The sequence below is a fragment of the Chelon labrosus genome, assembly GCF_963514085.1.
Source record: "Chelon labrosus genome assembly, chromosome: 15".
Taxonomy (NCBI): domain Eukaryota; kingdom Metazoa; phylum Chordata; class Actinopteri; order Mugiliformes; family Mugilidae; genus Chelon; species Chelon labrosus.
In genome coordinates this window covers 20,246,585-20,267,737 of record NC_140348.1, presented here as the reverse complement: position 1 = coordinate 20,267,737, position 21,153 = coordinate 20,246,585, and the positions used below count along the sequence as shown (strand labels likewise).

Below are 21,153 nucleotides of genomic sequence, written 5' to 3'. Positions count from 1 at the left end.
AAAACAGCTTTATTTTAATGCATTTTAGTCTTTGTTAAACTTCTTGTTTGTAATTACTAGCTAATGAATACTTTTTTTGCTTTGACAGACTTATTTCAGATTTACATTCACAGTTTTGCCTCTTTTGAAGCTACTTGATGATTACACGAGGTAGTGTTTGTCCAGATGCTACTGTAAGCTTGGCGAGAACTTCAAGTACTAGAGTAGAGTACAGGAAATCGCAAGTCTCAGTACTAGAAACATTAATGGTAGTCTAGTTCCGTTTCGATGCTTCAGTTACGTGGACTCGAGTAAATATTAATCTACTTTCGCTTTCCGGACAAGAAAACACGTCTTCTGCGGCGACACTGGCCTCATATGGAAAACACTGTGCGCAATACCTTAATAGTGATTTCAAGTAGCATCCTGTTTTGTTTTTGCACCGACATGTAAGGACTGATCAAAAGCAAGAGATCACACGCAGCGGATTTAACTCACATTTGACCTTCACATCTCCGCGAGACAAACTCAAATTTCAGCTCCAAGCCGCTTCTTCGTGCATACTCGTTTAGTTTTGCTGTATACTTTTTCCTTCCCATCTCCGATTACTCTTGTTCCCTCTATAGCGCACAGGTATTACTGAGTGTAGTAGTACGAGCAGTACTCATCTGGCACGAGATTTAAAATTCCCTCACATTGAACAGGCCAATCACTACAAGGAAGTTAACTTCTTCCTGTCCGGAAATCTAACCCCAACACCGACTCCTGCTGGACTGAGACCGCAATAACCACATAGATGTTATTCTAACGGCACCGGAAACCAATTTCACTGGAGATAACTATTTGTTAGCCATGCAAATGATCCGATCATTTCTATATGGTTGAAAGAAATACATTCTCGCTTTGCATGTTTTCCCGGCGTGGGGTGGACACTGACGAACTACTGCTAAACGAGGGTGTTCAATTAGATTTCACGCTGCGCAGCCGCAAGAACCACTGTGCATGCCAAAAGAAAAAGATTTCAGGGCGTGTAAAATACATACTAATCATTTGATTTGGCATCCGTGTGAAGCCACAGGTGTCAAACAGACCGCCCACGGACAAAAAGCTGTCCGCCAGAGAGTATAATCTGGCCCGCAGCATGAGTTTTTGTTTTTTTTCAATATTGCAATGAGAATATCTGCTAATTTGTCCACTGTTTTAGTAACAGAAGTGGACAGAACACAACATTGAGACCCAGGACTAAACAGCAGACAGCAATGTGCCTAAATTGCGCTTATTTTTCTTAAGGATAGTTTATTAAATGTAAACATTATCCCAATTTACATTTTTATATTTTAAAATCTGGAGGTGTCGTTACTTATAGGTTATTATGCTATTATTTTACTGGTCCGGCCCGCTTGAGATCAAATTGGGCTGTATGTGGCCCCTGAACTAAAATGAGTTTGATACCCCTGATGTAAGCAGTTGTGTTGGGATCTCAAATGAGAATGTTTGCAGTAGGAACTGTCTTAATGATTGTTTTGGAGGAAAATGAGGTTCAAAAACTCACTTTTGCAATTTCCAGCTTACTACCATAGAAATGGACAAAAATAATAACAACCGGTTTAATGTGTTTTCATAATTTTTCTAATTATCATTTCCTTTGCTAGTGCCTTCCTGAATGACATTTCCACAGTACCTTCCCGTTGTACTGCAAGCATTTCATTCCAATTAATTTCCCTATGAGCTGGAACTCTTTAACATTTTGCATTTATTCCTGTCTGCTGTGAATGAACGTAGTCATAGTAATCCTGAAGGTGCTTCATCAGACTTGATGACCACTCAGCTGGACATTCATTATTTAAGAACTCACAATAAGCAAGTAATGATGTCTTTTAAACCAGTTTTTACAGGCTTTTATTTCTTACGTGTTGGTTGAATTAAACATACATTTATCCACTCTATGTTACACACTCAAAAGTATTGCAGGGTAAGCAGCATGGTCTGAATACAGTGTTGGTGAACCTCTTCCATTATTGTGCATGATTTTTATTTTTTTTTTTTTACAGTTAATGGGATGAAAAAATGTTAACAAACAGCATCTCATCGGGAAAAAGCTAAAACTGTTAGGAAAGCGTCTTTCATTTGTGCCAGATCTGGTGCGCTTTTCATTGCAGTCTCATGTATGCATCACAAAAATACAGCTATTTAACATCAAGCCCTCAGGACAGCAACAGACAGACAACAGTTATGGATACACAACATACACAAGCCAGGGAACCGATGTAAAAGTTTCTTGTGAAAATCATGATTTTTAGATTGGTCTCCTACCCCGTCCTAATGGGAATGTACCTTAATTACAGCGGTCCATAAGTGCAATTCATTGACCATTTTCAAACAAGTGACATAACGGTATGTCAACTCTTATCATCATATCATCGGAGGGCGCACATTGACTTTTCACGAGCTCTCTCTTGTAACACTCAGACTGTTGCTCTTTCATTGCGCATGCTTTCTTGTGTGTTGAATTTCAGAGTTAACCTCTCCAGCTTCTGCTTCACTGCGCTTGCTTCAGGTCGGTCTTCTGGCTTCTCACACAGCAGAGACTTGATTATTTTGGCCTGTGGAAAAAGAAAAAGAAAAAAAGGGGTTGAGATCTTTTCACAGACTATAATAAAAAGTCTGGACAGGTTTTACGAAACATGCGCTTTGTCTGGACACTTCCCCAATCAATGAGAATCAAATAGTAGTTAATATAGTAATGTACCTCTTTGGAAAAGGCCAGTGGAAACTCCTGAGGGAACTTCTGGTTTCTGACGTCATTCCAAATCTTGTATTTAAGCAGCAATGTAAGGACAGAAGTGCATGTTAGTTTGCCTGTAATAAACTAATATTTCTATGGTATGTTTTAACGAACACTGCAAATGAATACAGGCAAGATTAAATCCACAAGAGTCTCACCTTCTTTCTTTCATGGTAAGTGGAGATTTTCCAAAGGAGTTCAAAGTAGATCAACCCCAAAGCAAACATGTCCACTTTGTGACCGTAGTTGCCACTCCTCTGTAATAACATATGAGGTAAATTAAGTTAATTGTGTGTCTCTACATATTCAGTATAGCTTTAAAACAATGTCCAACTGCTCTAAAAGATGTAAACAATCATGGAATCAGGAAGTATGGTGGACATACACGGATCAGGCATAACATTATGACCACTGACAGGAGAAGTACATAACATTGACCATTTTGTTACAATGCAATGTTCTCCAGGGAAACTTTTGGACCCGATACTCGCCTGGATGTTACTTAGACATGTACCACCCACCTAGACCAGACCAGGCACCCCCACCCCATAGCAATGACACTCCTTGATGGCAGCAGCCATCCCTAGCAGGATGCAGGTTGACAGCGGTTTAGGAATAACTCAAAAAAACATGAAAAAGAGCACAAGGTGTTGACCTGGCCTCCAAATTCACTAGATCCCAAAATGATCAAGTATCTATGGGATGCACTGGAACAAGCCTGATTCACAGAGACCCCACCCCTCAACCCATAGGACCCAAATACTCGCATTAACAACATTCTGTTGTCAGACACCGCAGGACACCCTCAGAAGGCACTAGGGAGACCTACACCATATTAGGAAGGTGGTCATAATGTTACGCCTGGTCGGTGTATAGTAAATAGTTACAGTGGCAAACCATCTCACCTGTTCAGGAGCCATGTAGCTTTTGGTTCCTGTTTTGGTTCTCTCCCTCGCTCCACCTTCGTCGTCAGTCTCAGCAGTGACCAGACCGAAGTCCCCAATCTTCACTTCATCATCCTGTCCGAACATGATGTTGAGCGGCTAACCGTGGAAAAGCAAGAGCAGCGATTAAGACTAATTAACATCAGCCTACCTGAGTGATGTACATATGCAGAAGATCATCTTGTACATCAGCACATTAACACTTTAAGTAGATAAATGATTAACAGATTTCTATCACCATACTGACATCTGAATACATAGAGCTTACAATGTAAATATAGGATTTTAAAATCCGACCATTAACATGTAGGCTATATTCTAACTGTGTGCTATGTGTTGTCAAATAATTACCAGAGGACCAAAGATAGACAAGACTGCATTTTGTTTAATATAAAAGAGTAAGCAACAAGGAGGAGCAAGAGCATCGCCCAAACAGCCCTGGTGCTACCTTAGTCCCAACTCATCATCTGATGTTAATGTATAAAATAGGAAGCTGACAGTTCCACTTAAACATACTGGCAAATTTTAATTACCTTTAGCCCGTCTTCCCTTGCTGTTTCTCAGCAAGGCATTTTGCAACCCACCTCCACTCTCGCTCCTTTTATGCTGTGTCTTTCCCACATTAAATTACTGTTTATATATATATATATTTAAATACCTGGACCTTATTTCTAGCATAAAATACTATCGTTTACTCACCCATATAACTTTTGTGTCGTTTGCACTCGTTCAGAAGATAATTAGATCAGCGTATAACCATATAGTGGGAGTGGCTGGGGCACCGAGACGCAGCCTCGAAATAATGCATTCTGACGCGAAACTCGTTTATTTCGCCAATATTTTGTTATGATACGCTAGTGCTGGGTGACGTCATCTCTGAGCGCCGTGCGCACCCGCAACGGTCAGCTTGTTTACCTTTAATTTGCAAAAAACTAGCAGTAGCAAATTACAGGTAAAGAAGCCGCGCGGATGACATCATCCAGGTGAGAGGTTGGTAGGTCAATCTACAGACGCCAGATGATGATAACAGGTAACTCTGGACTCAACGGGGAATAGCACTAGCGTATCATAACAAAATATTAGTGAAATGAATGAGTTTCGTGGCAGATAATGCTTTATATAGAGGCTGCGTTCCGGTGCCCCAGTCACTCCCACTATATGGATATACGCGGATCTAAATATCGTCCGAATGACTCCAAATGACACCAAAGTTATATGGGTAAGTAAACGATCGTATTTTATGCCAGGTCCAGGTTGTAAAAAAACAGTAGTAGCACACAGTGGAGCAATAATTAAAGAGCTGGTAATCCCTAAAAGCCCCAGACTCACCTTAAGGTCCCTGTGGATTAACTTTTTGGAGTGAATGTACTCAACTCCACTGACTATTTGCTGAGCAATGGGCAGACTTTCTTCTCTTCTCTTGGAGTCTTGCACAGTATTTTTGTTCTTCTTGTCTATCCAGTCTTGAAGTGTAGTCTTACATAATTCCATCTGGATAAAGAGGTACTGTGGACATGAACTACTGATGGATCTAAGAAAGAAAAATAACAGTGAAATGACATTCCCGCATTGTAAATAAGTACAATAATTTTTTATTAGGATGTTCACTCACAGTGAAAACTCGTCAAAGTCCTCCATCCAACAGCTGTAGTATCTAACAATGTTTCTGTGAAGCAGGTCTGATAATGTCTTCACTTCTCGCAGAGCTTTCCTGATCAAAGAATGAAACTATCAGACTATCCTGTAATACACTGAAATGTTACTGTGCTACACTGACAAGCACAGCACACTTTACTTACGTTTTACCGCAGACAATCTTTACGGCATAAAACTTGTCCACCAGTTTTTGTCTTGCGCGGAAAACACAACCAAAGCCTCCTCTACCAAGACGTGTTATGGAATCGAAGTCGGATTTAAATCTGCAGACAATTAACAAAATTGCTTAGCCATGAATGTAAAAGGTGTACACGACGGGCTACATGCTAGCATGGTAGCTACTAAATAACTTTACTTACATTTGCCGGGTTGACGCATCACTTGTTGTGTTGTTCTCCATGTTCTTGTTCCCGACAGCGTTCTTAAGAGAATAAACACATTATGAGAAGGTGTTTCACAGCAGCATCTCTCCACACATGGGAAAGTATTTACAGCAATTAGATTATTACACAAAGAAAATACAGGAATGAATCCTCAGTTTGGGGTGGAATAACTTACCTGATCTTTGGGAGAGTCACTTGTACTTGTTGATCTTAAAGGAGAAAAAAAAGAAAGACATTAGTAGCCCACTTTGTTTTTACTGAGGCTCTGTGATCTGGTTTGTGATTTGTGCAATGAAAGAGACTTACACTGAAGTCGATGTTGAAGCTGATGTGTTAGATTCAGACTCTGCTGACTTGACCTAAAAAAAGTGTAAAAAAAACAAAAAAACATGTGTAAATTATGTTCTCTGTCTGAGCACTGATGCTTCACAGCAAGAAGGTTCCGGGTTCAAATCCATGGGCCAACTGTGTGTAGTTTGCATGTTCTCCCTGTGTCTGTGCGGTTACAGAAGATGACCGCTTGTCCAAAAAACCCTATGTTTGAGGGGCGGCACAGTGGTGTGGTGATTAGCACTGATGCCCCACAGTAAGAGGGTTCTGGGTTCGAATCCATGTGCTCCAGCTTCCTCCAAAAGTCCAAACCCATGCACCCCAGGTTAACTTGTGGTTCTACATTGGCCATGGGTGTGTACTTCCAGATTAGTTATTTATCCCTTTGTGTGGTAGTCTGTGTTAGCCCTACTTATTGTCCTGTCCAGGGTGTAGCCTACCAGTTTGCAACCCTTTACAGGACAAGCAGTTGTAGATAATGGATGGATGCAACCAATTTTTGTTAAGTATGGTAAATCATAACACGGGAGACTTATAGATAGTGTTCTCGTATATATATATGTATATATATATGTATATATATATACATATAGTCCTGTCCAGGACAATATACCGTATATACGTATATCCACCCCTTCACAACTGCTCTGGGCAGCACAGACCCAAACAAAACTTTCTTGGTCTTAGAACGTGAATATTGTGTAGACTATTGCTTTGAATACTACAGACCTGGGCCTTGGAAGCGTTTGGTGACTCAGCAAATACTATAAAGTCACTTGAGCTCCTTGGTCCGTTTTGTGATGACGCCTCACTGGAATCCCTAGAGAAAGGCAACAACAGATGTAAGTAGAGCTTCTTCAATACTCAGTAGAGCTTATACAGTTTCACAGATACTGTATAGTATTTAACTCCACAATCTACTGTCCTACTAACGGCAAGTGCCTTACAGTGCAGATGATGACGCTGGCACTGAGGATGGTTCACTGTCCTCTGATGCTGTTGACCTTAAGGACACCTAATGTGCACAAAAAAAAGCAGTTTGAGATAAAGTTATTTCATGTGTTGCCAGCGCTCTAAACAAGGGACTAACTACAACCTGGTGTAATTTGGATTGGAACATATTAAAATACCTCGCTGTCCCAGTCCGACTGTTCCTGAAGAGCAGACCAGGCCAGCTGAGCTGCATGTTGTTGGGCTTCCTTCACAGTCTTACCTTCACCCATGGGGTATTCTTTGTTGTCGATTACTAATTTGTAGAAAAATCTGCATGAGACAAAGAGGAATTTAGTGGGAAGTTGTGTTATTTTAGCATCCATTCAGATAACAGATATTCAGTCAGACTCACTGAGGATTATGAGGTGGGCCACATTTCTTTGCTTCCATATACGTATGGGACAGTCGTTTTTCTTGACAGTAGTGGTTGACGATTCCTTTGAAATTTGTCTGTGTGAAGCTGTTCTCTCTGGGGCTCGCACTCAGTCTTCCTGTCTTGTCACTGTAACAAACAAGCAAGGCTTCACATTGGCAAAGACTCTAAAATGAAATGAAGTATTGCCATTGTGATTCACTTACCGGAGATCAGAAACATTTAGATTTACTTCCTCATTTTGTTGACCTGACGCGTGGGTGTTTTTTTCATCTGCAGTCTTGAGAGTGGAGAAAGTGCAACTCTGAGATGATTGTTGCTGAGTATATGTTAGGCCTATGACCCAGACAGAGTCGACTGTGCGCTTTACCACTTACCTCTGCTGTTTTATTGCCATGTATCTCATCATACACCAGCTTGGCTGCTTTCTCCTTAGCTTCTCTCTTCGACAGTCCAGTGGCCTCGGGATAGCTCTTGTCGCCGACAATGAAGCTGCAGCATCTAGTATCATAGAAACACCTATTAAGCACCTGTTTTGACAAGAATAGCAAAGAATAAGGATGGGGCTAGGCCTCTTACGGGGTAGCATTGGTCAGTCCTGGTCTTGTTGAATCCACAGGCTTTATTGTCACCCTGTTCCTCTGACCATATTCATTAAGCCAGCATATGTAGTTGATACTCTGATGAACTGCATCAGCAGCTTTTGCAGGAGTTCCTGTCTGTTAAGACATTAGATAAATATTCATCAGTTAGACATATGCCATTCATTTGGGATTATTTTTTTTTCTCTAACATGCTTGAGTTTAGCAAATAGGGACAGTTATCTTACCAAGGCATCTGAGTCCTGAGGTTCAGTCTCAAACAGGCACTGCAGGGCATTTTTGGCTGCATTGGTCTTGGCATCCTTCTTGGACTTGCCCACGCCTATGGGATAGTCTTTACCATCTAGGACTGCCCTCTGTCTGAATCTGTAGAGGAATTGTCAGAGCTTTGTCAAACAGGTTATACAGTCAACTTGAAATAAAGTTGCAGGTGTCGACTTACAAAAAAAACAAAAAACAAAACATGAATCTGTACACTACCATTTTCAGCCTGGGCGTGGCAGGATTGAACTCATCTTCCATGCTGTGCCCACTTTTAGACAGCAAAATTTTCCAGGCACAGGTCGTCTTTAAAGCCTCATTAAGCTGTGCTAACATTCATTAGATAAAACTGTCCTGCTCGGCTCAAATAGGTGTTTCATTTCTGCTTCATTTGGGGGTATTTAATCTTCACTGTGCAGAACAGTGTGTTACAAGTTTAACTGTTTAACTGTATTCAAATGACTCTACTGACAGTCTAAAGTTTCAGTCTGAGCTCGGGTGTAGGCCTTATTTAAAGACATCAACAAATATGATCAGATTTGTGACATCCACAACTATACCTTGGACGCCTAATACATCCTGGTCCATTAGGATATTTACATGTGTGAAAACTCTTTACACACCCACTGGAAATTGACACTGCTATAGATTTAGTTGACACTTTACAGTAATATATCTGGATTCATTAACATAATTTTCTACTAAGGCTTAGAGCTATAATGAGTGTCCCTATGGTCATTTAGCCATCAAATCGTTACAAAATGACTTTACACCAGGAAAAATCACTTCATTCTGTACATATCTCACCAAAAGTTCACAATAACCACAAGTATATGACATCAACTCACAGTTTGTTATGATCCAGGCCCTCAGATCCCAGGTCCTCGTACTGCAGCTTAAGTCGGTGTTTCTGTGCATGTTCGTTCAGTTTAGGGACATAGTTTCCAGAGTCCATCTCCAGTGACTCAGCGAATTACAAAAAATGTGAGACGACGGTTCAAAGATCACAGCTGCATATATCTCCTTATGCTTTCATCTTATTCATATGCTGCCATGGTCCGTTGTGTCCGCGATCTCTTTCGGTTCAGCTGTCTTTAGTACCTTTAAGTTTCGATTCCTTCGTATCATCCACAGTACGTGGTTTTGCACGGACCGGAAAAATCGAAACTGGAAGTGCGCCGACAAAAAATAAATAAATAAATAAATAAATGCAGCTACCGGGAAACTCAAACGTGTCATTATAATTTTGCTGTCATATTCAAGGTGGTGTGTGTGTTTGTGTCAAACGGGACCATGTTTGCATGCGCGTTAAACCTCGTTTTCACTGCAGGAAATTTCTGGAAGTAGGCTACACAGTGTGTTTCCACCTCAGAGATCAAGCTTTAAATTAACCCTCATGCATCATTGTGGACATTTTTGCTCTTCACTTGGCCATAGGGTTGCCAACCGTCCCTTGAAAAACGGAATCGTATTTAGAAATAAAAGTATGGGTCCCGTATTGAGCTGAAACGGGACGCTCGTTGTCCCGTATTACCGTGAGAATCAAAAATAATGTGTAAAATGTCAATGGGAAGAATGAATCACAGGGCGCTTTATGTGAACATTTACGGTAAAACTTTTTCCCAGGCCGTTTCCTGCTTTGTGAACAATAAGCTGACGGCAAGAATCCCGCTCATCTCATTGGTCGAGGTAATGTTGCTTGCGAGAGATACCGGAAGACAACAAAGCAAACAACTTTCCTCACACTTTGTTTGCACTTTGCTTATTGCCCGATTACAAGAGGAATGTTCTGCTTTTTATTGTTTTATATTAATGTACACCATTTTAAATTAAGCAGGATTTCAGGTTTATGTTTAAGAAAGATATTTGTTTTATTCTGTTAATTTTATTATTTTGTATCAAAAATAAATTGTTGAATAATAATTTGTTTTCCGTGTGTTGATAAAACGCAAAAATATGCATCTAATTCAATTCAGGTTAGGTTCAGTCAAATAGTTAAAAAATCGTTTCACACACATAAAAAAGGGCTAATAAATAAATAAATAAATAAAATCACCATGCTGGGAAGGGTGAAGGCAATCAGGTCGGCCCTGCCAATGAGGTGTCCCCTATTTACTTTTCAGGGAGCTGGCAACCCTACCTGGCCATCATTTTGACTGTCTTTCTTTAAGTGCGACGTTTTGAATCTGCTTTACCTCCACTGCTCGTCACTTTTCTGAAACACAAACATTCTGTTCTTGCATGATTGTGTCGTTTGTCTTGTTGTCTAGTCACACAGTCGCAGGTTGTTGTGTGTTCAATAACGAGGAGTAAAAACAGCTGTTATCTTTGTCGCTCTTTGCCAGGAACTTTTTAATAATGAACAGAGTGGAACAGTTTCTGTTGAAAACCCTCGACATAGGTATTGCCACCACACCCAAGATTTGATTTAAACCTCTTCCTGACTTCTGACATTCATTAGAGCTGCATTTAACCCTTTCTGTGAATTTTGACCCGGCAGGTACAGTCGCCAACAGTTTTCTTCACTCTTCCACGGAAGACTCCACTGCTTCTCCCAGTCTTAAGCTTGAATCTTGAGTCTAGACTTACAACAGGAAGCTGAGTTTTCCACACATTGCTTTGGTGTAAAGTGCTTTAGTAGTTCGATCTTGAAAGATACTCATATACCATGACATTTCACAAATGCTGAATACTGATATCTGAACATAACTATCTTTTGAACCAGTGCCACCGGTGTCATCCAGAGCAAATGTTCGGTGATTTTCTTGGACTGGGACACAAAACTCTGAGCTGATTAGACTAACTTAACGTGAGGACAAGTGTGTGCAAACTGTAACTGTAACAAATGACAATGACACCACCCGTACTTACTGTTTTATTTCAAACTTCAGTTCCTCTTTAGTAAAAGGTGCAACGTGGCATCTGTTTAAACCCGTTTGTCAAAGAATAAATTATACAACCCAGCAATAAACAAAATCATGATTATTTATTATGATATGAGTGAATAATGTCATGATGTATTCACTGTTCCTAAAATTTTTAAAAAATTACCTTTTCCATCCCAGCAGAGTGACACATATAGTACCTAATCCGGATACATGATGTCAGTCCATGAAAGCTGCTTCTCCTCAGAGCTCAGGAACTTCCACACATTTTGACCACAGACAGTGTAAAGATATTATATAAATATTTATACAGTCTGTGATTATGACAGCTAAGGCAGAATTAACAGCCGTGCTTGTAACGCTAACCGTTTTACCATTTCCTTGTGCCAATCAGACAGTTTGCCTATTTTTAAGCTCCGCAAGTAAATGTTTGCACTCTTCCAGGTCCGTCTTTAGTTTGCTTGCCTCCGGTCGGTCTTCTGGTTTCACATGCAGCATTGACCTTATCATTTGGTTCTGTAACAAGACAAAGAACAGCTTGCATGATCTCCATAAATAAATATCCAGAAATGCAAGCAGCACTTGAAGGGTATTTCCCTCAAGCTGACTTTTTCTGAAATACTAAATTAAACAAATACTGATTTACCTCTTCATGGAAATGTTGAGAAAATGCTTTAGGAAGCTTCTGATTTCTGGCTTCCTCCCAAATCTGAAAAGAGAAAGAACCTTTAACTTGTGTGAAGCAAATCAATAGACATGCTTTGTTTTGTTCTCACTGCAAAGTATTACAAAGTTACAGCAAGTTCTACTGTTTTTGGTCTGATAGGCAGATGTCAACCCAACTTGCAGATGCATTCGTACCACCTGACAGACTTGAGTGTGGATCAGTACATCTACAGAAAGTTGTTGCACAGCAATCTCCACTTTGTTCACATCCACTTCCCTGTGAGATGACGTGGGGTGGGGGATTTAATGCCCCCTGATCTGACACGATAATGTGAGTAATGTCCTGTAACATCTGTTGAACAAAGCCTGTAGTGTGTGCCTGTAGTTTGAGATTAGATGGAACAATATTTGTGAAGTTTCTCCTTAGATGTGTGATGCACTTGTCAAGAATGGAGAAATAAACTATGAATGCCTCACTGATGCCATTTGAGGAACCACAGCTGTTGGCATTTCCCTGTTGGCTTAATTTTTCAGACCAGGGGATTGGTTGCCACATGGTTTTGGCTTTGTTCCAGAGAGCTTGTTTCAGTGATTGTAGCTTTAAAAGCAAATTTCATGGCCCTGTTCTCACAACCGTTCTGGAAGAAGGTTGTGCTTTTCCTGCCAGGGGCAAAAACATCACAGTGAACATGACTGAACCAACCATATACTCATATGATACCATGGAGGGCTACAAACCTGAATGGCTCATTCAGACACTCTTTTTGATACGCATTTTATTATAAAAACAATGAAAAAGTGGATTTTGTATGATATGATTTGCCATGTAAAAATCATAGTCTGACCGATCACAAGATATTAAACTGAATGCATGTAATCCTAAATGAGCTACAAAATGGTGACTCGTGAGATATTCATAAAGTCAGTCAGTTGACTAATAACTTTAGACACAAGCCACAACTTATCTGTGCAGATGAGCATGAGTCATAGGTACGCTTAGGTATTAAAACATGCAGAACTCCACCCTTGCTAACTGTGACGCATCATGTTTTGAGGAAATATGAACCAGTTGGCATCTGATATATTTTCTGGTACTTATCTTTAAAACTAATTGGAAGCAGTTTCTAATAATCAGCGCTGAGGCACATATCATCATTTTGGAAAGTGTCTTTGAACAACTCACCGTTGCCCGTTCATGGCCTGTAGAGAGGTTCCAAAGGAGTTCGAAATAAATCAGACCCAAAGCATAGATGTCCACCTTTTGATCATAAGTGCTCTTGTTCTTCTGTCATAAAAGAACACAATACAGGGACACTAGTGGTTAAATGTCCAAAGACACACTGAATTGAATATTTAACTATGTAGAAGAATGTGAAGTTAATGTCTGTGTAACTGCTCTCACCTGCTCAGGAGCCATGTAAGACGGGGTTCCTTTGTACGCAGTCCTCTCGACCAAGTTCTCAGCATCGCCGTCATTCTCGGCAGTGACCAGCCCAAAGTCTCCGATCTTCACGTTTCCATCTTGACCAAACAATATGTTGGCAGGCTAACCATGGAAAAGAAATAAACAAACGTGAGGCTTCATGACTAATTAATAATATATTTTTAAAAATCCTTTTATCCACTTTGTCTCACTTTCAGGTCTCTGTGGATGAGCTTCTTGGAGTGAATGTACTCGACGCCACTGAACATTTGCAGGGCAATGTTCAGACTTTCTTCTCTTCTCTTGGAGTCTCGCAGGGATTTCTTTACGTTCTGAATATTTTTCTCGTCTATCCACACTCTGAGTGTTTTGGCGTCACACAGCTCCATCTGAATGTAGAGGTACTTTACAGACGCATCACTGGAAGACCTGGAACAGCAAGATAAAGGCAAATGGTGAAATAACCCTTGCGTTTGAGAAAGTAAGTAGCGTAAGAGAAAGGATGAGGCTTACTGTGAAGTACTGCGACTGTCAGCTGAAAAGTCGCACTGGTAGTCCAAGTCATCCATCCAACAGGTGTGGTATCGAACAATGTTGCAGTGGCTGAGGTCTGACAATGCCGCCACCTCTCGAAGAGCTTTTCTAATCCACAAGAGTAACAGAAAATGTCTGGGTTAATAAAACCTTCAGCCCATTTTGCACTTAATCAACTTTTTATTTCATAAAGACACTGCAGTGATTGGAAAAAATTAAACATAATTTAATACTTGACTTACCTTTTGCAGAGCACAATCTTTATAGCGTAAAACCTCTCCTCGAGTTTATGTTTTGCCTTGAAAACACTACCAAAGGCTCCATTTCCGAGGCGCTCTATGCAGTCAAATTCTGATGTAAACCTGTAGAAATTAATTATTAATGAAAATAAACATGAAATGACTAATAAGCTAATGACTTAATTTTCCATACCTTGTCTTGACTGGTTGTGTTGTTGTTTTCTCACTCTGACTAACTGCTGGATTCTTGCCACTGAAATTGATTATATCCTTAAAGAAAGTCATAATACAGAAGTTAATATACAGTATTAAGCGTGAACCATCAAAATAAACTCGCACGGTCTGTTCTTAATTTACCTCTTTGCTTTTGTGAGCATTTTTGAAATTTGCTGCAAGTCTAACAAACAAAACAAACAAAAATATAATCAACAATAACATCTAAAATATTATGTAGTGGGTCTAAAAGGATGACTTACTTTATTTTGGGCTTCACGTCAGGACTTTGAACCTTTATAATGGAAAGTAGAGAAAAAAAATTCACTACAAGCGGAAAAAAAAAAAAAAATTCTCTCTTAAACGTCCTAGTAAGCTAAAGAGCTCAAAGCCCAATGCTTAACCTGTAGTTTCATTAAGAGGTGTGCAGAGACTAACACGTTCACACTAAATGATGAGCAGGCAACAAGTTACACAGAGTTTCAGTGGGAGATGGCAACATGTAGCAACAAGCTGACCTCTGGAGCCTCTTGCTACGGTGTCGGTTTTGTTGCTTATACTGTGAACACACTACTAATCTTAATGCAACTGTCATTTTGCTTACTTCTTTGCTTTACCAAATACACTGCCTGGCCAAAATAAAAGTTGGATTTAACTAAGCAAATAGGTACGAGCCTCCTATTGGATAATTACTGCATCTTTCAGCTGGCAACTTAACCCCAACTGATGCAATGAGTAGCTTCTCATTTCTTAAACAACCATGTCTAAAGACACATCCTGTGGTCGTGGAAACGATGTTAGTCTGTTTGAGAAGGGTCAAATCATTGGCATGCATCAAGCAGAGAAAACATCTCTGGAGATTGTAGAAACTACTAAAATTGCGTTAAGAACTGTCCAACGAGTTGTTACTGGAACTGGGGAACCATTGTCTTTGAGGAAGAAAATATCTGACAATCGGCAATCACGTAAACGTTTCATGAAATCAAATTGAAGAAAAACAACAGCAGAACTCAGGGCTATGTTTAATAGTGAAAGTAAGAACATTTCCACAGATACAATGTGAAGGGAACTAAAGGGATTGGGACTCAACAGCTGTGTAGCCTTAAGAAAACCACTAATCAGTGAGGCTAAGTGGAAAGAAAAGGCTTCAATTGGCTAGGGAGCATAAAGATTGGACTCTGGGGCAATGGAGGAGTGAAGGGTGCAGCAGGGTAAGAAGAGAAGCAGATGAAGTGAGTCACCCATCGTCTTCAACTGAGCAACTTTCTACTGTAGCTCAAAATGGGAAAACCAAAGACTGGTTCTACAGAGGGTATGTTGTCTTTTTATGGCAGGTTTGCTTAGGTTTTTACAATGTTTTCTAGTGGGGAACTTAGATCTTAATGAGTTAAAATGTAAATTAACACCACTCGGTATCGCTTCTGCAAGGAGTTATGGCAGTGTTAGGTGCATACATTAGAAATAACAGACCTGATCTTGTGGAGGTTTTGATGAATTGGTGAAAAGCGGTGAGTCACTTGTAGATATTGGGACGCTTGATTTTGCATGGCCGGAGTCCCTTGGAGAAAATAATAATGCACATTAGGAGAATACTCTCAACAATAAACTTCACCATCTGTCATAGTGCTCAGTCAGTGCCTCACGGTGTGCTTGACGGTGTAGATATCTTGAGTGGTGTATCAGCTGATCGGAAAGTAACCTGAAAACACAAAGGAGATGCCCTTTTACAAGGTCAGAAGGTAAAGGCCTTTCATTTTGTAGGTAGTGGTGATCTTTTATATCATTATATGGTAAGATTTTATTGGTAAATGAACAAGGCAGTTGTTCCAAACTGTTTTAAAGCTTTGACAACCATTTGTAAAATTGTCCTTCCTCAGAGACCTCAAGTTCAGTTGTCTTCACCTCTGTTGAGAGCTATACTATACCAGCAAACAACAATGGAATATTTCTGGCCTTATTCCGTTTGGAAGAGGAAGAGGTCAGTCGTGATCTGGTGAGAAAACTAGGTGTACCAAAACACAGGTTTTGAGGCTATAACATCAACATGCTGGACAGTAGACATGCAGATCTGAATATTCACACCTCTGAATGACAGAGGAGACTAAAGCAGCAGCAATGTGAACTTGGCTCTGGAGATTAATGCCAATGACTTGTATGAAGTAGACCAAGCAGAAAGAGATGTCCACTTTAGCAGTGCTGCCTCAAAGAACGAGCATACTCTTATAGGATTAGTGGAATAATGTAATAGTATAACAAAATAAATATACAAATTTTACAGCACATTTTATCATTAAAATGGACCACGCTGTCCTGGAGCTAATGTGGGAATCACTCTAAATTTTTAATATCAGAAGAACAGGAACAATTAAATACCTTGCTGTCCCAGTCAGACTGTTCCTGAAGAGCAGACCAGGCCAGCTGAGCTGCAAGTTGTTTGGCTTCCTTCACAGTCTTACCTTCACCCACGGGGTATTCTTTTTTGTCGATTACTAATTTGTAGAAAAATCTGCATGAGACAAAGAGGAATTGTGTAAAGATTACACTCACGTAACGAGTAAGAGATGTTTTACAGAATCTATTCAGATAACTGAAGTTCAGTCAAACTCACTGAGGATTATGAGGTGGGCCACATCTCCCCGCTTCAGTAAATGTAGGGAAGCGACTTGTTTTCTGACAGTAGTTGTTGACAAGTCCTATGAAATTTGTGTCCATAAAACTGCTTTCTTTTACAGTCAAGCTCTTTGTCTGATCACTGCAGTAACAAAGACATAATATATATTAATTAAATGTTTTAATAACCAGTCAGAACTAAAGCTAAACAGTAGTTTACACAGAGTTTCATAGTGAAGAAGATGAATATTACTTGGCCTCTATTATGGCTCACCAGAGATTGGACACATTCAAGTCTTCTTTTTGTTGTTTTGATGCGTCCCTGCATGTCTCATCTCCAGCCTGAGAACACAACAATATGAGAGTATAATCAACGACAACACTTGTATGCTGAGCTGGTGCAGTAGTAAGAAGCCTCGGCTGCATTTTCTGTCTGTCAAAAAAAAACAATAAACAGTACATCAACATGTTCACACGTATAGAGAGTAAAATAAGCAGCAAAATTATCTTACAGGTTCAGATGATTCCTCCAACAAGCCTCTCAAAGCATTTTTAGCTGCATTCTGTCTGGCTTCCTTCTTGTTCTTCCCCACACCAACTTCATAGGCCTTATCATCCAGAACGACTCTTATGGTGAATCTGTAAATGAATTGCAAGAGCTTTGTTACACAGATCAGACAGTTAATCCATTTTATTTTTGACTTGTGACAGAACAAGTCTATTGATGATGGCTATTATTTTATTTTTGTTTTGACTTTTGTTTTGACCAAATGCAAACAGACAAGACCTCTCCTATGTGAAACATAGCTATATTTTAAGATAAGACCTTCTAAAACAATATAAAAATATATAAAATAAGGCAATACGTATTGGAAATTCTAAAGTGACACGGCAGTACAAGGATTAACATCAAGAAGTGTAAATGTAGTGCACAAAAATAACAGAACAACAACAGAAAGTTAATTGATTTGAGAAAACAACACGCTAGAAAAGTAGGACTAGTAACTGAGTACTTAATTAAAATTAAAATGATTTAGAATTTTTTCGGAGGGAAATAATATACTTTCTTCTGCATTTATATGACAGCAGCAGGTACTTCTTATATACTATACTTATATACTATCATGATATGTTAGGATGCAACAAAAAGTTATACAGTAAAGTAAATCACCTGACTGTATATAAAACTAGTAAAATCAGCTCTGCCTCAGTCAGATACATGTATGCTGTTTGCATATTAATCTAACAGTAATAATAATAATAATACATTTTATTTGTGGGCGTCTTTCAAAACACTCAATGCAATTGGGTACAATGCAATATTATAATAGCAGATTAAAGTACATAGCAATGAGGGGGTAAGGCTATTGAGTCTACTTTTACTTTAAGTGAAATGTCTGGGCACTGTTGTCTTCAAACATAGCAGACATTGTATACATAGCAGATACTCATGTATAACATCTGCAGGCTATCTTCCCAGTCAGCAAAAGGTCCCATTATACAGGCTGTGGTCCCACACGTCTCCATTTCTCACATTTCGAGCATGACTTTGCAAGAATTGGTCCAACTCACGTTTTAATGTGATCGGGGCCAACAGATCCAACCTCCTCAAATTTCAGGACCAGCCGTTGTCTCTGTGCATGCTCGTTCAGTTTAGCAACGAAGTTTTCCGTTTCCATTCTAAATTACTCTATAGTCTCTAGACATAGTTAAATTATATTTAAAATTATACTACAAAGTGCAACTTTGTTATTAATACAAAATTTCCCATTTCCCTCCCGACTGTTTCCACCTCTGCGTAAGTTTCGTTTTCGCTGTAAACGTCAGACGTCATGACGGTCATGACACGTGACGTCCGGAGCTCTTAATTAATTTAAAAAAAAAATAAATCTGAAATATTAAAACCGGTTCAGAACCATAGCGTGACCATATCTCCGTAAATAACTATTGTCACTTATTTTTTTTAACCAATATGTACGTTTTTCTAGCTTCCGTCAACAACCGCAGTTCCCGAGACGTTTTCGCTAAGACACATGGGAAATGTAGTTGATAATAAACACAAGCAAATCGCAGACGTCCCTTTAACGTAGCGGTTCAGTATCTAGAATAAATCTTTTTGAGTAAAAGAAAATGGACTGTATGACTCATATTAATGCACAGCTGAGCGCATGCCACTAAATAAAAGATGGAATAAAATATGGTAAACGCAGATTAAAAAAACAAACTCTTTAATGAAAACGCTATGCAATTTCTCATGAAATGGCAAGATGTTTGTAAATCTTCAAAATATGAATATTAACATGTATCTTCTCCACATTTGTAATTGTAAAGCAAAATATCTGACTTTGTTATCACCTCACAAACTTAAACAGATTTTATTTTTTTTTTATTATTTTTTTATATATATCAGAACTTGAGCATGATGTTATTGGTCCCACACGTAAAAATGGACTCCTCTCAAATAGGACATCAAAATTTGCAGTTTATCAAAGGACTGCAACACAGAGATAACAAATAATAAAAAATATTAGCCTGGATTACTCACCACTGACATCCTATATTATGCATTTATTGCAGCATATGCCAGTATATTAACTTTATTATTAACGATTACCAGTTTTCACACCAACATGAAAACATATACCATCATGCATAAATGTTTGCAAAATATGACTATAAATGATATTGTAAAATGAACTGAAAACTAACAGTTAGTTCAACAATCTCCTCTTCCTCCTCCTCCTCCTCTTCCTTAAGATCATCTTTCTCATTTTCAGCATCTGCTTTAGGCCAGTACCAGTCTTCTCTAGGGATAGTTACGCCCTGAAATTAGGACAATAGACACCCCAGTTAAGAGATTAACCAATAAATAAACTCTTATTACAGTTTTTCTACTGATGCAAAATGAATATTCAAGTTGTGTTTCATTCATTCATTCATTCATTTATCTTCTGTAACCGCTTGTTCCTGTTAAGGGTCGCAGGGTTTGCTGGAGCCTATCCTAGCTGTCATCGGACGAGAGGCGGGGTACACCCTGGACAGGTCGCCAGTCTATCGCAGGGCTAACACAGAGAGACAGACAACCATTCACACTCACACCTACGGCCAATTTAGAATCACCAGTTAATCTAACGAGCATGTCTTTGGACGGTGGGAGGAAGCTGGAGATCACAAGATCGCTGTCTCCCTCAGTCTTTCTCTCCTCTCGTTCTGTCCACTCTTGACCTGAAATGAAAAACATCACATACAAAAGCAATGAAATATCGGTGTCTTTGAAGGAGGCATTGTACATCTCGAAGGTGCCTCTATTCTCAGCTCATAGACCACAAATGTATCTGAGCCTGACCTGTAGTTTTCCAGCTCAAGATCTTTTTGTACAGCCGTAATCTGGGATGGTAGAATGTTTTGTCACTTTCAGCGCCACGTTTTTGCCAGGAAGACTCATCATTCCTATGTTGTGCCACTGTAGCTCTTTAGTTTTTGCAAGACTGATATGAGGGGGAGTGAACACTCTGAACACGCCTGTGAATCTTTTATCACCTTTGACTGCAGCTCCCACATTCCCATGTTTGTTTGTCCCAGTACAAAGTTGTTACTGTAAGTGGGTATTTAAGATCTTTGCAGAAGATTTCTTCATATTGTTTGTCTGATCCTGGAGTCGTTAGGTAATGAGTTATAATATGCATTTCACATTCTGGTTGCACATTTCCTGGTTTTGTTATTGTTCAGTTTGAGTTTTCAAGGCTGTTGTGATTGATGCTGGGCCTGTTGTTATTGGATCAATGCTGTACCAATAATAAGGTTGAGTCATATCCTGCAGCACAAAAATATTAGTTTGGCCCGTCATTCTGACTGTTGTCATACCTTTCCCTGTTGGTTTTATTCCTATTTTTAATTTTGTAGTGAAACCAGTAACTGGATCATATAGTTTTGTCTGTTTCGTGAAGGACTCAACGACTCCACTTCCAGTTGATGACAGAACTATCATCCTATCGTTTGACATTTGCAAGCCGTGAGGAGCTTCATCTGCTCATAGCACAGTTTTGCACGCTCCTGAATCGCAAAGGATCACTGTCTCCTGACCACAAACATTAAGATAAAAGGTTTTTCTCCTTCTGCATGTAGCAACACTATCTAAGTTTAACACTTCTTCGTGCATGTGTGGGTGATATTCTTCGTGGTATTTGTCAAAGTCATGTTCTGGTCTTCTGTCTCTGTTCATGTTATTAACATTTTGTGCGTGCATGCATGACCTGATTCTGGGGCGGTCAGTCATG

The 21,153-nt window shown here is 39.5% G+C and overlaps 1 protein-coding gene across 1 annotated transcript; it reads right to left on the bottom strand.

Moving 5' to 3' along the window:
- Window positions 1-1,862: 1,862 nt before the first annotated feature.
- Window positions 1,863-18,656, bottom strand: LOC311500015 (uncharacterized protein). Its single transcript, XM_084561193.1, has 35 exons — window positions 18,449-18,656; window positions 17,389-17,515; window positions 17,151-17,218; window positions 16,875-17,018; window positions 16,640-16,772; window positions 15,910-15,965; window positions 15,737-15,824; window positions 14,530-14,561; window positions 14,411-14,450; window positions 14,247-14,323; window positions 14,057-14,176; window positions 13,794-13,922; window positions 13,493-13,709; window positions 13,260-13,403; window positions 13,041-13,142; window positions 11,838-11,900; window positions 11,595-11,707; window positions 8,273-8,411; window positions 8,023-8,162; window positions 7,821-7,944; window positions 7,650-7,723; window positions 7,423-7,572; window positions 7,208-7,340; window positions 7,025-7,092; window positions 6,807-6,897; window positions 6,054-6,106; window positions 5,923-5,956; window positions 5,724-5,785; window positions 5,508-5,627; window positions 5,321-5,419; window positions 5,038-5,239; window positions 3,670-3,807; window positions 2,923-3,021; window positions 2,729-2,791; window positions 1,863-2,582 (listed from the first exon to the last, which is right to left on the bottom strand). The coding sequence occupies exons 1-35, from the start codon at window positions 18,553-18,555 to the stop codon at window positions 2,445-2,447; spliced, it is 3,687 nt and encodes a 1,228-aa protein (XP_084417319.1). The 5' UTR covers window positions 18,556-18,656; the 3' UTR covers window positions 1,863-2,444.
- Window positions 18,657-21,153: the final 2,497 nt, after the last annotated feature.